We start from the raw sequence: 19,391 nt of genomic DNA, 5'->3' as shown, positions 1-19,391 counted from the left end.
CAAGTCACACCCAATTCAGCTCTCTGCTTGGAGGCTGCGGACAGGCTCCCACTGAAATACTGAGTCGTTGCTACAGTTTGACCCATCTTTGTCCCTGTGCTGCTGCCTGCGGACAATGCCCCAGCCATGCAGAAGCCCAGCTGGGGCTCAGGACCACCCTGCAGCCCCCTCTGCAGTGGCACAAGCTTTAGCATCATTTAGCCGCCAGGAGCAAGATCTGCTGCTCAGCCATTCCTTCCCCAGGTTGGCACTTGCCCTCTGCAGCCTGCAGGAGGCTGGACCAGTCAAACCTCTCACAGCAGTGGAAGGGACAGTCCCTCCCTTCGTGGCCCTGACCTTTCAGTGAGCTGATTTCCAGGACGGCAAAGTCAACCCTGCAAGCCCAAGCTCAGAAAAACCCATCTTAAGGGCCAGAAGTGCCTCTTCTCCCCTGCTGTAGCAACAGGGCTGTATTTGCCTGCTGTCAGGCTAAGGCAGGAGGACCCAGCTGGGTCTCCCACACAACCTGCAGGAAGCCCAGCCCCACCCAGCGCAGCCCCATGCTGCAGGAAGGCCGGGCCAGCTCCTCAACACAGCCTGTAAAAACTCCACCTGTAGCAACAGCAGGGGAGCGACAGCTCTGCCACATGGGCAAAGCGACCCACAGCCATTATTTTGGCTACGCACAAGTTATTTTAGCCAGAGTCCAGCCCAGCGCAAGGAGGGACACATCCATGCAGGTAGTACTGGCACACGGAGGATGTCCTCACTCTAGCCAGAGCAGAAGGCTCCAAAGCGAGACTGGGCAGGTGTGTGCCTGTAGAAAAGTGCAGTATCAAATCTTCTCCGAGGCCTTTCCCAGGCAGATCGATCCCCTCCCCTCAGCAAGCACTTTCTTCCACATGGTTGAGAGCAACAGGGGAACCTACCTTTTTCAGCTCTTCCCCCAAATCAAGAGTCAATGTACATTCCCAAGAGAAGAAAGAAAATTCTTGGACTCATGTTAGAGCAAACTCCTGTTCAAATCAAAGGCTTTTCTCCCTTGTAGAGCTGACAGGTTTATTTATAGCATCACAGTGTTCTATCAGCGCGCTGGCTGCCCTTGGAGGAAGGGGGTCATCTCAAACATCTGGAATGAAATCCCCAGTTGAGGACACTTAACAAGCCTGTCTTTGCACATGCCTGGCTGTGGGTGGAAAACTCACCCGTGAACAATGCCACACGAGCTGCAGGAAGGGGACAACCACATGCCATAAAGCCTGTGCCTTGATCTGCCAGTCCTGCTGCCAAAGGCAACCATAGCTCCTTAGCAACGAGCACGAAACACCGCAGCATCCGTGCACAGGGCCCGACTGATGGGCTGCACTCCATCCAGCCCTTCACCCCGACCCCCACCATGCAGCTGCTGCCACAACCACCTCGCTGCTCACCAAACATGCTCCAGAAAGCACTCCCCCAGCTACCCTTTCTCCAAAACTACCAAAAAAAAAAAAAAAAAAAGGGACGAGTTTGGGTTTTTTTAAGCATCAGATCAATGTAGGTCCCAGCACTGCGCCACCCAAACAGCCTGGGAAGAGACATGGGGAGGAAGGGGGTTACTCAGCCTTGAGGGCCCACAAGGGCAGAAGTGGTTGTACCGTAACAACCGGGCAGCGCAGAGTCTGTCCACACGGCCTGTCAGGGACATACAGCCACACAATCATTGCCACCCACCCTGGCCACCCCGCTGGAGGCACCGGAGCCAGGCTGCCAACCAACACACCCACAGGCTTCCTGCAGGGACAGGCAATATCCCTCAGTGGTGGCTACAGAGGAAGTGGGGAAGGAGGCAGTTGTACCTCAGACCTGTTTTGGGAGCTCAAACTCTTGCCCCATCCTAAACAGGTGGCATGGCCCAGCCCAACTGCTCCATGCAAGGCCTGCAGCCACACACGGGGCAGGGGTCGGCAATGCCAGCCCTCGGGTCCCCGTGCAAGGAGAGCAATCGGGCTCCACCATAGCATGCTGAGGGACCAGCCTCTTCCTCCAAGGCAGGATGGCAGATGCAGGCACCCCTGTGTGCTGGAACAGCCAGATCAGACAGCAGTATAGGAGGCACTGCAGGAAACTAAGCGTTTGGCAGCGAGAGGCAGATCTCACAGCTCCCTACGAATATCTCCATGCCAGCCACCCACTTCAGCCACACCGCCAGCATGCACAGCCTCCTCTCCTAATATCCATCCCTCCGAGTATCAGAGGGGAAATGCAGAGAGGTTGCAGAGGAGCAGAAGGCTGGAGGAGATAGCAGCAGCGTTTCATGTGGATCTTCAACCACTCTGGTGTGTGCAGCCAACTTTCAGGCTTTCAGCTCTCAAGAAACTTCCTTTCTGGACAGAAATGCAGAGGGGGAAACTCTGACGTGTTTGGAGACTAGCGTGCCTGTCCTCCTTCTAGAGCTATGCTCGACACTCACTTCTGTTCGCTCCATCCATGAGAGCTGTCCATGCTTTTACTAGGACAGGACCAAGCTCCAGGCAGGGCTTGCAATGAGTCACATGCTGGCTAAGAGCAGCTCAGCTTGCTACCCAGCAGATCCCAGCAAGTAACACAACCTCTGTCACTGCCTGTGCTCCCTCCCCCTCCCCCTCCTTTCTGTACAGAGCTCGGTACAGCTCAGTATAGCCCAGGGCCCACTGCCCAGGGCGGTTAAACCCAGCTCTGCTGGGCTGCAGGCTGCCTGCCAGCACCAGCACCTCTGAGCGGCAGGTGCTGCCAGCTTGGTACAGAAACATCTTGTATTTAGGATCTCAGGAAGGTCCAGCAGAGTTTACTCATGATCCCCTGAACAAGACAAATCCTAATTAATTGCCATCCTTCTCAGAGGACCTGGGCAACTTCAACTTGCTTTTGTGAGTCCTGGGCAACCTGAATTTAAGCAAGCTATGCTTTTCAAAGCAAAACAAGGCTGTACATACATATGCAGTCAGAGCATCTTAATCTTCGGTGTTTGGCCCCTAAAACAGCCCCGTGGGAGGGGAATGCAAGTCCCAGAAGCCAAACGAGCAGCCAGACAAGTGGAGCAGAGCCAGGAGCTCACCCCGGCTCACAGGAATGCTGATGGACGCCAGGACCTGCCAGCACTCAACACTTCAGCCAGCCAGGGACCACAGCCACCCCTCCTTGGGCTGAGCAGCACTGCAACAGAAGATAGCAACCTTTTTTTTTTTTTAATAGCTTGCCCAAACTGACATAGGTTTCCACCCAGCACTTAGCACTACTTTGCGCAAAGCGGTTCAGATATTCCGGTACACTTGATTCAGCTGTCTAAAAAAGGAAGAACCAGGCAAGAAACCCCACTGCAGTCTACCACACAGTGCTGCAGGTCCCAGGAGGCATTTGCTGGGTGCTTTAAGACCAGTCAGGTCCGTGCTGTAACAAACTGCCCCTTTAAACTCATTAACAAACTTGATTGTTCTTTCCCAGCAAGCAGCAAAGCCAAGCACCTTCTCCCACCCGGCTGGCAGAACAAGCCAGCAATTGACACAACACAAGGAGCAGCCAGGGAGGCTGAGCTCTCTGATGTCCTGGGAACACACCTCTGTTTGCGACCACCGCCAGCTCCACTCTGTTCTTCCCACACCCCAGAGCAGGTTCAACAAGCTCTCCCCTCCCAGAGAACCCCTCTGCCTCCACCGCAGGAGCATCACCTCTCCACACCGGGTGCAAAAGCCACTGCATGCAGATAAACAGCCGACTGATCAGGTTTCTCTGCTTACCACAAAGAGGTTGATTCACGAAAGCCTACTCCCTTTTCAGGCTCTTTCTAAATAAAGGCTTCAAAGAGTTCTGGAAATTCATGCTTAACAGGCTTACTGTAATGCCAGAGCACAAGGGCTCCTGTGGGCCAGACTCTGCTGCGGGACTGAGTCACACTCATTTTCTTCTGAGACTCTCAGATACACTTGTCTAGGAGTTAAGGCTAGAACAAGTCCTGTTGGCTGATGCTCGTTTCGGTAGATCCTCACTGCCACCCACAACACAGCCTGACACAGTTCTCCCAGTCTTCCCAGCAACGGCCATCCCTGCAGATGCAATGCAGATGCCCAGGAGAGAAGGTGATGCTCCTCCACCCCCTTCTGGGGCTCAAGGGATGCTCCTGGACATGAACTCCCCAGCACCCAATCCCCATCCTCAGAGAGGAGCATTTGTAGCCAGTCAGCCCAGCACCCAGTCAGCCATGGAAAGGCCTCTTACAGGCTGGACACCCCCCACCACATGCACCCGGGGCTGAAAGGATTCAGCACAGACAATATTGCCATAACCAGGCGTCCTGAGTGAGCCTCTGCCTCCAAGGCACTGAGAAGGACTTCAAGCAGCAAGTTAAGGCTACTGAGATGGTGAGGGGACTGGAGCATCTCTCTTGTGAGGAAAGGCTGAGAGACCTGGGGCTCTTTAGCCTGGAGAAGAGAAGGCTGAGAGGGGACCTTATCAACGCTTATAAATACCTCAAGGGTGGGAGTCAGAGGATGGGGCCAGGCTCTTTTCAGTGGCGCCCAGTGACAGGATAAGGGGCAACGGGCACAAACTGGAGCACAGGGAGTTCCACCTGAACATGAGGAAAAACTTCTTTCCATTAAGGGTGGCAGAGCACTAAACAGGCTGCCCAGGGAGGCTGTGGAGTCTCCTTCCCTGGGGATATTCAAAACCCGCCTGGATGCGGTCCTGTGTGACCTGCTGTGGGTGACCCTGCTTTAGGAGGGGGTTGGACTAGATGATCTCCAGAGGTCCCTTCCAACCCCTGCTGTTCTGTGACTCAGGACTGCTCAGCCATCCTGGAAACAACAGTTTCAGTTGAGGGGTTGGAGCTCACATACAAGGACAGGAGATAAGAGCACGGGGGACAAGCAACCGCATGTAACTGTGCCAATGCCCATTTGCCCTGCCACTCTGCTCCAGGCACTGAACTTGCAAGTCAGCAGGTAGAATTTGCTGGGACACCTCCAAATGATTTAGCACTGCTGCAGCTCCCAAGCACGAGCCTGGAGCCAATTCACCTCCTCCTACGAGGGCAGGTTTCAAGTGCCTTTTCCTGAAGAGCCTTATTTATAAGCAGTAAAGCAACCCTGCCTTTAGTGACTCCTCATTCCTCCTGGGCACCAGCACAGGCAGATTCTCCAGTGAGGAGGCAGGAGGGCAGAGCGTGGGACGGCACGACGGGAGATCCCAGCCACCTCACCTCACCTGCTCCCCACTGAAGATTTCACATGCCACACCGAGCTCTCGAGCATTGCTTTTGCACATGTCAGTTGTCAAGAAATCCTCCTTGTCCCCGCCCGAGTGTCTTTGGAGAAAGCAGCCAGAATCCACTTCATTCTGCATGAGAGCTGCTCCTGTGATTTTCTTTGATGCCATTCAATGCAAGCAGCTGGATTCTCTATTTATAGCAAGATCATCAGTTTGGAAAAATGACTTATGTTCTTGTTATAATCAGAGCACAAGACACATAACAAATCCCGCTATGCCAGGAGTGCTACAAGTTGGTAAGACAGTCCTCACGGTCAGGCTGGACGCCTGCGGAGGTCCAAGCAGACAGAAAACGAAGCACTCAGGACTGAGAGCAAAACCCCTGGACCTGACATGCAGTCCCATGCTGACACTCCCTGTCAAGAAGGCACCAACTCATACTCACACACTGAGCTTTCCTCCCTGGAGATGCTGCCTTCCAAGCCAGTTTTATTTAAGTTTTATGTCAGGGAGCATTTGGGATTCAAGCGGATGCCTTCAGGAGGGATGGACAGCAAGCTGCTGCAGCGTTACCTTTGACCTGAGCTGCTGGAGCCAGAACAACTGAGAGCACGGTTCCATCAGCAAGAACAAAGGGCTGGAAGTTATAAGCATTAGTGGTCCAGAAATGATTCATGCTTCTTGGAAACAGCATTTTTGCTACAGATATCTGATAAGCTCTGTTTTTTAATCAAGGTTAAGGTGCTCAGAAGTCAGGGTGTTTTTAAACTAGGTCTCCAAATAATTCCAGGCTGGCAGTAGCTTGCCACCCTCATCTTCTCAAGGGGGTCAAAAGCAGCGTCCATCCTTACCTCAGACACTCCCATATCCTCTCTGCCACCATCATCCAGCATCTCAGGGTCCAAATACACCTGTGGGAGTTTGCTCAAGGCATTCAATTCAACCACATGGACTGACCTCCCTCTGAACACAGTACCCAGCCACAGCTACCCACTTGCTGGTGAAAGGCCTCTACCCCACAAGCTTATCCCCAGCAAAACACCCAGCTCGCACTTGACACTGGCACCCCATCAGCTAGTTTTAATTTACCGTCAACAAGAGCTGGGGGACGTGAAGCTACTCTTTAAAAGCCATCACAAGGAGACAGAAGCCTGCACATCTTTGTGGTCTGAAGACATTTCACCTCCCATTTCAGATCCCAGAACTCAGAACACACGCAGGCACAACTGTGCACGAGGCAAAAATCCGCTGACTGGCAGCAGTCTGGTCCTTTGCTCATTTTCTCCTCTCCTAAGCAGTTTGCACTTCTACACAAGAGATTTGAAGAGCGACAGATTTTAAGAGCAGCACAAAGAGGTAATTAACTTCCACAGCAAGCCATGTTGCCAGACTTCAGAGGTCACACCAGTAGCCTAAAGGCTGTACATTGGATATCTCAGCAATCAGCCCTCAAGAAAAGAGGCACCAAACCAAAACCCAGCCCCCGGCATGCTGGCCAGGCCATTTCAGGAGCAGCTGCCCTAAGCAGGAGGAGGAAAGACTTGCCCCAATGCCTGGCAGATCACCTTCCTCTATGCTTTTGCACCAGTCAGGTCTGCAGCAGCCTCGCAGCACAACCACCCCATTGCCACCCTTCTCTCGGAAGGGCCCGAGCATCCGCTCCTCCAGACAGCAGCAGATGGTCTGCACGTCCATCCTGCTCTTCCCGCCCGCAAGAGCCTCTAACAAGACCTTGCCAAGTCAAGTGACAGTTACGTGTCTTCTACAGACATATTTCTTCCTCATCGCCGAGGATGACTTTCAGCAAAAGGTATTCCACAACGCACTAGAGCAGAGCGTGCCCGCCCACGCACCTGCACCTCCCCTGGCAGAGGGGCTGGCCTGAGCCATCACCCTCCCCGGCTGCCCCTCCTGGCCCGACCCTGCCTTGCGGGGCTGTGCTAGGAATGAGGAGCTGCCTCCGGAGGAGAGGGATGGAAACCCACAGATTTCTTCCTCCCAACCAGGGAGCCTCCCTGCTGCCTACCTGACTCCAGCCCTGAAAGACAACCTCCATCTCTGCCAGCTCCGTGCTGCTCCAGGGAAGGAATAAGCACTCACACCCCGTTTGTCACACTTGGAAGCAAATCAGACAGACAGAACTCTGCTCCACTTGTTCTCCCGTTCTATTAAACCAGAGATGGGAGGCCGCAGCACATCTCCTCGCCAAGGAAAGCAACGGAGTTTTTCAGATGAGCACAAGTGGTGCGCGGGCGGGGGGAACAGCGGAGAGAAGCACACGCTGCTGCAGCAACAAGAGACACAAAACAATCTCATGATTAGTTATTGACTCCAGAGGAGTTGGAGCTCTAGCAGCGAGCCAGCCAGGAGAGCAAAAATCCCTCTTTTGTTCCACAGCCTCAGACAGACTTGGCCACACAGCTCCCTGCTGTCTCGCTCCAGACAATGAGAAAAGAAAGTTAATCCACTTCCCTTGTAGCAGGAGCCATCCAGCCTGCCGGAGCGATGCTGCAGAACGATATGGGAGCATTCCTGCACATCAGTGCCAGCCTTGCCTCATCCTGGCGCCCATGGCTGCTAGAGGATGCCAGAGGGCTTGAGGACCTCCCCAGGCACTGCTGGTATTGCTGGAGATGGCAACAGCTTCGGATCCGCCCCTGCTTTCCAAACCCACCGGGCCCTTGCTCAGCTCTGCGCTGCAGGCTCTGCGCTCCCTTGCCACTCCGCACCCCGAAGCGGAGACCAGCTGTGGGGTCCCCCCCGCCCCTATGATGTACAGGGGACCTATGCTGCCAAGCACAGAAATTTCAAGTCCACCTTTACAGAAGACAAACTTCTGACTCAGGATAGAGCAAGCTTCAGACTACTAACCAGGGACTGAATCCATCCTTTCACCATCCCTTTCCCAATCAGCCCAAGCCACAGCCTTTCTGCAGGAACAGTGTTTTCCTCTGTATCAGAGGTCAAGTGGTAGATAGGATCGTGGACAACAGAGTCCCTCCATGTCACCTCTTCCCCTCAGGAAGGGCACAGGTTACATACACGTCAGAACCACCTCACATGTTAGCCAAACCCAAACTTCTTCCTACTGCCCTTCTAGGGAAACAGAAGTCATCTTTTAGTTTGGACACAAGATTTGAGTGACCTGCTTTTCAATCCGCTTCTTCACCACCAGCTTTCTCGGTTCTCCATAGGAGCAGTGAGAATATTTACTACATTTAAGATTAGAGAAGGAAATAATGATTCACAGGCTCTCTGCTCTGTAGAAATTGGAATTATGTACCTGGGTATTTCCAGAGCACGAACAGACGTAGGTACTTGTGTCTGAAGCTTTGCAGTTCAAGGGAGTGATTTTTAAGTCAAGTCATCACTGCATAAACGGACAGCTAAATAATAGAGTAGAGAATAGCAAAGCGTTGAAATCTGCTCCGAAAAGCACTTGGCAGTTTCTTTACTCTTAGTGACCTGGGAGAGAGGGCTGTTATTTTAACATTACACTTCTGCCCATGAGAAGCCTTGCTGAATGGCAGGCAGCAGGACCAAAATAATCTGCATGGCCCCTGGAAGCCACAGAGTTGAGAGGAAAGTGCTCCAGCATCCCCAAGCAGCACAAGCCTTTGTTCCAGCAGCCTCCTGCCAGCGACTGGGGCTGCCTGCCCTGCTCTGAACAAACTTACTTCCCTCCTCCCTCCCCCCAAATTAACTCCATCTCCAGCTGTCCCAGCTCCAGCTTCCTGTTAAGATTAATTATTCTTTGTACACCCGTTTTGATGATTTACCCAGCAAGCCAGGCACAACGATTAGGAATTCTGCATTCCCATTCGTGCTCTCCCCCAAGGCTCAGAAGTTTTCAAGGCAGGACCTTCACCCTGGCACAGCCATGGGGAGAAGCGTGCCTCCCCAGATGGTCTGTGTGGGTCACCAAAGGCCAGTCATCACTTGTGCCACTGCCACAGGGTCAGCCCTGAAGAAGATGTGCCACTGAACAGCCTTTATTGCCAGTCAGCAAGGCTGGTGTAGAAGCCAGTGTAAGTGGGAGCATTTGTGATCCCAAAAGGTGTGTCTCCAGTTACGCTTTCCTATGACCCAAGATTTCTATGTGTTTAGCAAGGCAGAACAAGCTTTGTTTGTTTGTATTGTCCACCTTTCAGAAGGTGCAATTTTCAAGAGCCATGAAACAAGTTACCCTGTGAAGTAGTAATCTACAGGGTTGTTTGCATTTGTGATCTCAAAAACCACAACACTGAGAGAAGCCACCACACCAGACTGGTCCGGCTCAGGAAATGGAAAGCACCAAGCCTCAGGGCTATGGGCCAGTCCTGCAATGCACAAGGACCTTGTGTCTTCTCCTGGGAGCTGTTTATTAGTCTGAAAAGCCATAGCCTGTCACAGAAGGTGTAGGTGTATATCCTATGTAAGAGAAGTTGATGCCACCCCCCTCTCCCCACACCCCAGCAGAAAGCCACAATATGTCAAAGGTTGTCTGATCCCTCTGCTGCTGAGCCTGTGGAACTCAACAGCGCTGACTAGTCCCTTTAAGACCTCTTTCCAGCAGGTAGTTGCCTGCTGTCACACCAAGAAGGATGTTTCAGCAGCTACATGTCTCCTCTGAGGGCGAGACATTTCCTTCAGCCAGAGAAAGACCCCCAGCTCCAATGCGGAGCGTTTAAACACCAGAGACCACAAGATACAGAGCAGCAGGGAGGATGCACATCGAAGAGTCACCTTGAGCTCTGCAGATGTTGGTGTCACATCCCAGCGTGACTCATTTAGGCAGGTTCAGACACAAGTTATGGGAAGTTTCTGCCCCAGCTGGTGAAGCCAATGTGCAGGGATCTCTGCCTGAAACAGCCACTCAGGCCACCTCTGCACAGACACAAAAGGAACAGCCACACACAGAACACCTCAGATTTTGGCTCGCTGCTTCTGCCAGCTTTCCTAGAGCCCTGCTCAGCTGTCCCAGCTTCTTATCAAAATCCCTGCATCAGCATCAAACACCAGATCCAACAGCAAAATCTCTCCTGGCTTCAGGACCAATACTTATGCCAGACCCCAAAGTTTCAGAGTCAAAGCCATAAGGAAGCAGAAAGAAGGTCTAGCACAAAGAGACAACTTCCTCCTTCCCCACAACAACCAGCTGCAGCACACTGGGAAGCAAAGGAGATACAGTGTAGATGAGAACCTGGCAGTTCTTCTCCAAGATGGGAGTTGTACAGGCAACAGCAAGGTGTAACCAAGGCCAGCTGGCAGCACAAGGGGCCAGCACGACCAAGCCCTCTGAGGCCAAACACTCATCTCACTCAAGAGGCACCTTCAGGAACAGGGGTGGAAGTCAACTGGATGGGCTGAGGATGGAAGTCAGCCACACTTCGTTAAGAATGTCTTTGCCAGAAGAAGCACGTCCTGCAGTACCCTCCAAGGAGATAAACGCTGGATGTGCAACTGTTTTCCTCTAACAGGAGTTAAACAGGCTACAAGTCTGCACTTGTCCTTGATACTTTTTTTTTTCCTCAGGAAGCTCCCAAAAAGCTATTGCAGACAACTGGGAGAGGTGCTCGCAAAAGCAAGACATAAGCAAGCATAGACACCATCATCCAGGCTGACGTCTGTTCAAGAGACATTTTCCATTCTTTGGTCTTTTTTTTTCCACCCGATAATTTGTTATAAAGGAAGAAGCATGCATATAGGAGAAGCAAGCAAGACAACCTCAGGGAAAACAGCAAATTGGTTCACGTTTCTACAGCACTAAGCACAAAACTAACTTGTAAACGCAAACGACTTCTCTAAGGCGGGGGAGCAAGTTCCCAGTCTGGAAGATCTGGACACAGCAGCTCACCTCCTCCCAGTCCCCCCACTCTGAAGGACTTCACCAGCCACCAACAGGACCTGGGTCTCACTTGGAGTAAGAGCCACCCATGCACCCCAGATACCTGCTGCACCACCAGCACAGCAGAGACCCCTGCTGCGTGCCTCACAGGCCGGCACTCTCTCCCCCGGCACACACAGGACCACATACTCAGCCTGGACGTCTCCCAAACTGCTACTTCCACAACTCAAAACATTTGAGTTCATTCAACATGTTACCACACGGTTGCTCGCCGTGGACCGTGCTCGCAAACGGGCGGGCACCCCTCCTGCTGGGGCAGGGGCAGGTGCCAGCCAGGACACCGCATCGCCTATCTCCTCCTGACCTCCTCCCATCGCCCTGCCATAAAAAATACACATTTCAACATTCTGTCAGACCCAGGAGCACAAGGGCCACGGTGATGCCGACAGCCCAGGGAGCCGCAGGGCTCCGGGAAAGGCTGGACACGGGGGCCAGGCACCTCCGGTGCCACCGCCCTGGGCACCCGCCAGCTTCGGAGGCTCCTGTGAAACAAGCCTGTGCTGCGGTTTGTTTGGTTTAGGGGGGGGGGGGGGGGGGGGGGAGGAGGGGGGGGGGCTGGTTTGTTTGCTTTTTTATGGGATGGGAGCAAAAAGTAAGAGGAAGCAGAGAAGGAAATAATTCAGCAGGTTGCTCCTACCAGCCCCGCCGCTCCCCGGACGGCCTCACGGCAGGAGGGGGAGCAGCGAGGTGCAAGCCCCGAAGCACCCGCTCCCCAGCACCCGGACCCGGCTCCTCCCCGCCCACCCTCCCCGCAACGGCCCCGGCACCAGCCCCACGGGCGAGGGGAGCCCGCGCCCCCCACGGCCCCCGGGACACCCGCACCGCCCTTGGGCCCCGCGGGCTGCGGGCACCTACCGCCGCGGCGCGGACCCGGCCCGGCCCGGCCTCTCCGCCGGGGGCACCCCCAGCCCGGGAGGCGGCGGGCAGGCCGCGGGCTCACCTCGGTACTGCAGCGAGCCCGAGAGGCGCACGGTGACGGTGCCGGCCAGCGGCTCGCCGGGGCTGTAGACGACGCGGCTCTCGCCCAGGCGGATCTCGAACAGCTGCACCTTCCCCATGGCCGCGCCGTCCCGACCGGCCCGGCCCAGCCCAGCCCAGCCCGGCCCGCTCCGCCGGCAGCGCTACCTGCCGCCCCGCGCCGCGCCGGCCCGCGACGTCCCTGCCCCGGCGGGCCGGCTCCGCCCCGCCCCGCCTCCTCCCGCCCCGGCCCGGCCGCGCTGCGGGGCCGGGGCGGGCCCTGAGGGAAGGGGCAACGGTGGGGGCGGGCTGTGCCGTGAGGGACGGGGCAGCTGGTGGGGGCGGGCTGTGAGGGAAGGAGCCGGTTGTCCGGCGGGGCTGTGAGGGAAGTGGCAGCTTGTGGGTCCAGGGTGTGCTGTGAGGGAAGGAGCCGGTTGTGGGGACAGGCACTGAGGGAAGGAGCCGGTTGCAGGGCCGGGCTGTGAGGGAAGGAGCCATTTGTGGGGACGGGCTGTGAGGGAAGAAGCCGGTTGCAGGGCAGGGCTGTGAGGGAAGGAGCCATTTGTGAGGACAGTCTGTGAGGGAAGGAGCCATTTGTGGGGCCATTTGTGAGGGAAGGAGCCGGTTGCAGGGCAGGGCTGTGAGGGAAGGAGCCGGTTTGGGGGACAGGCACTGAGGGAAGGAGCCATTTGTGGGGCCGAGCTGTGAGGGAAGGAGCCAGTTGTGGGGACAGACTGTGAGGGAAGGAGCTGGCTGCCCCAACACGGGGCCATCTTGCCTCCCGGTGCTCCCTGCTCCCTCTAATCTGATCTCCTCCCTGTAATTCTCCTGGCCCAGCTGTCACCTCTTCCCCCTCCTATTTTTATAACCCCAATCGCTTTAAGTGTCCAGCGAGAGGCAAATAGCGAGGTCCTGACAGCCGCTTGGGACTGGGGCTGAGGGGTAAATGGCGGCCCTGCGCTGCCCATGGATCAGCGGAGTAAAGGTGTCCGACCTAGCTGGGGCATCCTGGGGAGCTGGGGGGTGAGCAGCAGGCTTCCCTCCGTCACACTTGCTGTGTGTCCCCTCTTCAGCGCTGCGTGATTGAACAAAAAACATCTGTAAAACCCACATTGAAGGCAGTGCTGGAGGAAGGCACCTCATGGCAAGGCCTCCTGGCCACTGGCAAGCAGGCTGCATACACAGGCAGAATGAGTAAGTATAAAAGAGGCTGTTTATCTGCAGAGCACACCCAGCCCAGACCCAGCCGGACAGAAGATGTCCTCCTGGGGACCTGCAGTAATGCCAGCCTGGGCACATGGTGCTGCAGGACCCTCCGTGCTGCCTTATGGTGGGTGTCACAACGTAAACCCCCTCATAAAGCACCAAACGAGTTCCCAGCGCACACGGTGTAAACATCCTCCTCCAGTGTTTAAAAGCTACCTCTTGTTTCCAGCCTGCGTGTAGTCACAGGCAACGTACACCCCTACGGTCTTGTGCCAAGGCTTTCAGCAGCTCATCTCCTCCCACAGGGCATACCCTGGGATGCATCCATACACCACTCTCCTTGTGCTGCCCTTAGCTTTTGTTTTGCCAGGCTACGCATGCTGATTTTCTCATCTCTTTTTTTTTTGTGTAAGACGAGCCTGCAGCCTCTTTCATCAGTCTCTGCAGCCCCTGTTTAGCTCTGCCAGCAAAAACAAGTTGGGAGGTGGGGGGTGAAAGCACCCTGCGCTAGAGCAGATTTTACTGAACCCCTTTCCCCCATGGAAAGTGGCCGAAGACTCAGGGCTTTGTGCATTGTCAGGGCCACCCTATCACCGGGGCAGCATCGGCACCCTCACCCCAGAGGGACACCGCACGCGTGACAATGTGGGGTGAAAAACCCCCTTCGCCAAACACAAGCCCCTCATGCTGTGCCGCGCCTCTCCGACGCAAAGGGATTTATGCGCCTTGTTTGCAGAAAAGTTAATTTTAGGCCCGGCGAAGTGGCTCACCCAAGGTCACAATGTGAATAAAAAGGATTCCTGCGCCAGGAGCTGAACAAAGGCGCCCGGGCTCTGGCCGCGGCTGTGCACGCTGTGGCACAGCTACAGTACTGCAAGACAGACGTTGTGTGCACAGACACAAACACGAGAGCCCTTCTCGTGACATGGCCGGCAGCGAGGCCACAGCGTTAAGGCATCCCCCCGACCACAGCTACGCTGCGCATAGCAGTTTGTAAGACGTAACTAGATGGGTATAATTCAATATATTCAATGCCTGCGGTGCCAGAGCACCCGCTGCTCCCTGCACGGGCCCGGTGGTGCTGGGCTTGGGAGGATTTTGCTCATTGGAGTCAAACCTGTGTTTGCATTCCTGCCTCCCTCCTCATCTGCCTGTGCCCCGGAGTCACCCCTGTTATCTAATTGTGTGCGGAGTCCCTGGCACTGAAATTCAGAGCAGGTAAAAAAAAAAAAAAAGCTAAGGATGTTTGGTAAACTGCAAAAGATTCACTTTCCTGCTATTTTGGACCATTGTTTTGCTTTAAAAAATTGTTTTGAAGGGTTTGTTGTGGTGGTGGGAAATGTCACTTCCTCTAGGTTCTGTCCGCTCTCCCTTCCTCCTTTTTCCCTTATTAAAAGGGAAATTTAAAAAGAGGGAAAAGAAAAAGAAATGTCAACTCCAGTTTAAGAATAAAATTTTCCTTTCCGATGTCATCACATTCCTGTGACTTCAAGGAACATGACATTTCTTGACAAAGAACATAGTAGTTATTAAAAAAAAAAAAAATATCACTACAACACCCCCACTGGCACCTGAGCTGTGCTCTGCCCACAGCACAGACGAGCTTCAGCCCTGGCAGAGCAGCTGTGAGGGCTCTCACGTGTGGGCACAGCGTGTCCATGAAGGGGTCAGCTGTGGCTGCGGGTCTTGTACTGCCTAGGTGTGTGCTGTTATACACACACCCAAGGCTTCACAGTTAAGTTATAGGCATTGTCTTGTGACTTAAATCTGCTCCTCTCTCAGCCTTCCAGGTGGTGTCCTGCAGCAGTGCCCAGTGACACCGACGAGGCACTGCCCCACCTGACTGTGCCTCAGTTTGCCCCGTGCTGGACACGATCGGCTCACCCGGCGGGGCTGAGCTGAGCAAGGGGCACAGGAGTCCCCAGCGGAGGCACCGCGGAAATGCCCGAGAATACCTGAGCCGTGACTGATAAAGCGTTTGATGATGTGAACGCTCCTGGGTGAGGCAGCAGCACGTTACCCCTGGGGCGAGTTGTAGTTTGCAGAGTCATTTCCACCTGCTCTGTCACTTCTCGGGGTATGTGGCTGCTGGGGAGACGGGCCAGCCTCGCAGGGTGCTGGCACCCCGGGGACACTCCTAGTCCCTCCTGCTGTCTAGCCCATCTGTCACAGGGCGATGAGGATTCTTTCCTTTAACCCTCAAGTTTTCTTGCTTTTGCTTTTCCAACCTCTCCCCCCCACCTCATCACACCACACCCCGTCAGGTCAGGCACTGGAGCAGCTGTGATGGAGGAAGAGATAAAGCAGCAGAGCAGCACGGCCAGGGAAGTCGGCCATGAGGTTTGTTAAGCTTCCCTTGGACTAAAACACACACAAGGGAGCAGCGAGCCCATGGAGGGCTGGCTGCTGTTATCACTGTACTATATACACCACCGATAGCTATTTTATACAACTATGTATGTCTATAAGATCCATAACACCGATATATTTATAGTACACTTACGTTTACTACCTTCCCAAATCACTTCCCTGCTTCACTCAGTACCTCACCGCTTCTCAGCTGATCAGTCAGCCACCTGATACTAGCAGCAACAACAATTACTCATTTGTTCCAGGCCAACACCTTTCACCAGGTCACACTAGGTAGTGTTGTTCAGCCCACACACCCGCCCTCTCCTCTCAGGAGGACACAGCCAGGGTCCCCCAGGGTCCTCGTGGTGTTGTCCCCCTGCCCCCCGCTCCGTTCTGTCGGTTCACAGGCTCAGCTGTGGGCTGGGGAGGCAGCTCACAGAGAGCTTCCCCGAGGGCACCGGGTGGCATTGGTGCTAAGTGTCCCACCAGTGGTGCATGAAGCTCTGGAATCTCAATGTCCTGGGGCTCTGCAGCAGCTCCCGGCTGCTCCTGGAACTGCATCTCCCTGGTAAGGGGAGACGCCATGGTTGCAACAACATGCCATGGTTGCAACAACATGCCATGGTTGCACCAAGCCTCCGAGACACGAGAGCTACCAGCCCCACTGCAGCCCCGCTCCTGGGGTCAATGAAAAGAGAGCAGTAAGTGATCAGGGGCTCTGTGAGGTGGCAGCTTTGGGCTCTATCCCATGGATGCTTCGTGACCTTGTACCCTGAGATGGTGTCCCAGGCCTCATTCAAGCAGTGAGGAAAAAAAAATAAATCTAAGGGCCTGTAATAGCATAACAAATGTCATCTGCTTATCCCCATACCATGCACCTGATTAAAGACTATGTTGGCTGAGGCCCCTCTACCAGAGAGATGAGACTGCCCTTCATCAAGGGACAGAAAACCCTGCCATGTCCCTCGGCAGTTTGATTCTGCTGCTCATCCCTTTTGCTGCTCACGTGCACATCTGCTTTTTAGTCCGACTTTGGCAGGCTGCAGCTTTGGCCGCTGGTTCTTGTTCTGTCTTTCTCTGACGTTAAGGAGTCCTTTAGTGCCAAGTCATTTCTCCTTGTGATGGTACTTACACACCAAAATCAAGTCACCTCTCAATTTCCTTGGTAAACCGAGCAATTTGAGCTCGTCAAGTGTCTCTCTGTAAAGCGTTTTCTCCAGCCTTCGTGTTATTGTGCTGGCTTGTGTCTACGCAAGCCCATGTACTGGCATTTGTGTGTCAATGGAAATCTGCCTGCAGGAGCAGCCTCTCATGTACAGACACGTGCACATAAAGGAATTGATGCATCAGAGTGTGTTTATCCCCAAACGCACGCAGAGGTACAAGCAAACCCTTTAGCTCACATCACTAGAGACCCGACGGACATCCATGGGTAACACATAGGTGCTCCTGGACTGTTTTCCCCACCATAGATTATCCCTCACCCCTGGGGAAGATTCAGGGCCACCCCTCCTAAGCCAGCTCCTCCTTTTTGCTCTTCCCCCCAAGCCATGGAGAAAGACGAGGGCAGGGAGAGCAAGCCCCCAGCTGAGCTGCAGCAGCCCTGTGTCCCAGCTGGCACCCATCCCCTTCACATGGGTGCTATTGCTTTAATTAGTCGATGCTCAGCCACCACCTGGTTTCTAGTTTCTCACTCGAAAATCCTTAGAGAGAGGCAAGGCATTAATTACTATTATTATAATTCTAATTGTGCTGCCTGGATTTCTGATCTCCTCCTTCACTAGGAGAGCCTCTGTTGCTCAGCGTGGGACTGGGGAGGAAGATCAGATGGAAGAGACGCCTGTCCTCCCTTCCCCAGGGCTTCAGCACCCCTGCGCAGGCAGAGCGGGGACGGGGGGGGGGTTGTGTGTGCTCGCCTGCAGGCTCTGGGAACAGGAGGATTCACTCACCCTCGGTGATCCCAGCAGGACCTCGCCTGAGAAAAGGGCCAAACTGAAACCGAGGGCTGGACTCTCATGCCCCCAGCCCCACGCAGTAATTTGCATTTCTCCTTCATTGCAAAACGGCGTGTATTTGGGCTCAGGTTTGCACAGAGCCGGGGAAAGGTGGCAGTTGCTGTTTAACATCTATGAGCAGGCTGAGATCGAGGCTCCTGGGGACCCCTTCACGGAAATGCCGTGCTGCGGGAGCAGGGCGGCCCCACACCTGGGTGTCTGCCATGCCAAGAGACGTCCTGAGCAGGCAGAGGGTCCAACAGCAGTGAGATCACTAACCCTGCCCAATCACCACCTGAGGTGCAAGACATCTGGATCCTGTGTTTGACCTGGCTCTCACATCTTTCTCCCCTTCACTGCCCAGTTCTTCTATGTCACTTTTCCCCTCTAACAACGTCACAGTGTAGCTGGCCAGGAGAGCAACCAAATACGACCCCAGCCAACAGCTCTCCCCACACTCCTGGTGTTTGGTACCTCACCACCAGGGATGTGACATTTCGTCAACCACTCCCACGCAAAGTCCATCATCTCACCTCCTGCAGCACTTTCACCTAAATCCATTGAATTCCCCCCCAGAAACAGCTGAGGAGCACTCTCACATTGCCAGCTGTGGTGGAGATAACCTCCAGCAGAGAGGCAACAATGAATATCGAGGACAAAAGGCAGCAGTGGTGATACCTGAGACCACCACAGCTGCAAACAAGAGGAGGATCTCCATGTGGCTCAGCAGCCCCCTGCTAGGATTAATTTGCTCAGCCAACTCAGATGTCACACTTCTAGCTGATAAAAAGCTGTGGGATGGACCCTGCCCTAGATGCCAGGAACACCAAGAGTCCCCCAACCCTCCACACAGCCCAGGAGGAGGTGTCGGGGAGAGATCACGCACCAGGGTCATGTCAGCGACCCAGCTTGAGAACCCTGGGATGGGGGCACCCCACAACACCCATGCTCCTCTCCCACACTTGGCTGCTTTTGATAACTCATGGAGAATCTCACTCCCTCTGTCAGCACACACCCGCCCCCCTGCAGAGAGAAACACTTAATTTTCCTGCTCATCATCAGTCGCTCCATGTGTCCAGAGCAAAAAATATCAATCCCCAGCGTGGAGAAACATGTCCTCGCAGCTGCTCCCACAGGAACGCAGCAAGCAACCCTCTTGGCACAGGCTGGAGTGCCATGTCTGAGCCAAACCATGCCTTGGTGCAGATGCATCTGGAAGACTAAGGCTCAGGGTGACACTGACCACCCCCTCTTCACCCACCCACCCGCCCCCACCTGCTGCTGCAAGCGGCTCCTGCGGAAGGAGCAGCCCAACACCTGCTGGCACAGCTCAGGGTCCCCTTCTGAACAAAACCGCACCTCCATGGCGCAAGGCTAGCCTACGTGCAGAGCCCCTTCCCCACCACCCAGGGCCTGGGTGAGGGAAAGGCCAGCACACCAGCGGTGCGGACCCCAGGGACACCCCATGGGGTGGACTAGAAAGCCACCCAGACCCAGGCGTGCAGGGGAAGGAGTTAATCTCTCAGCCCAAGCTGCTGCTACAGCAGCACTCTGCCTGGGGGCACCATCAGCCCTGAACATTTTTCTTTGTGAAGTAATGCTTTCCAAAAGAGGTGGCTGGATGGCTGCAGCATGGGTGGATGCTGGGTGGAAAAGCAGAGGGCCATGGGCATCCCCCACCAATTCACCTCGCTGTTCCTGTTCATGCCAGTTCATCAGCCCCTGCCCACAGCGGGGCTGTCCCAGCTTGTCCCTCGTCAGGTATTTCCTTCTCCCCAGTCACTGCTGATTTG

At 54.7% G+C, this 19,391-nt stretch overlaps 1 protein-coding gene across 1 annotated transcript in view; it reads right to left on the bottom strand.

Moving 5' to 3' along the window:
• Positions 1-12,147, bottom strand: part of ARRDC1 (arrestin domain containing 1) — a 35,495-nt gene extending 23,348 nt beyond the window's left edge. Inside the window, exon 1 of the mRNA XM_086475653.1 lies at positions 12,030-12,147. Within this exon, the coding sequence (XP_086331779.1) occupies positions 12,030-12,147 (118 nt within the window). The remainder of the gene's footprint in view (positions 1-12,029) is intronic.
• Between the last annotated feature and the right edge of the window lie 7,244 nt (positions 12,148-19,391).

The sequence above is a fragment of the Leptosomus discolor genome, chromosome 19 (genome assembly GCF_034619465.1).
Source record: "Leptosomus discolor isolate bLepDis1 chromosome 19, bLepDis1.hap2, whole genome shotgun sequence".
Taxonomy (NCBI): domain Eukaryota; kingdom Metazoa; phylum Chordata; class Aves; order Leptosomiformes; family Leptosomidae; genus Leptosomus; species Leptosomus discolor.
This window is presented reverse-complemented; position numbering and strand designations above follow the sequence as displayed.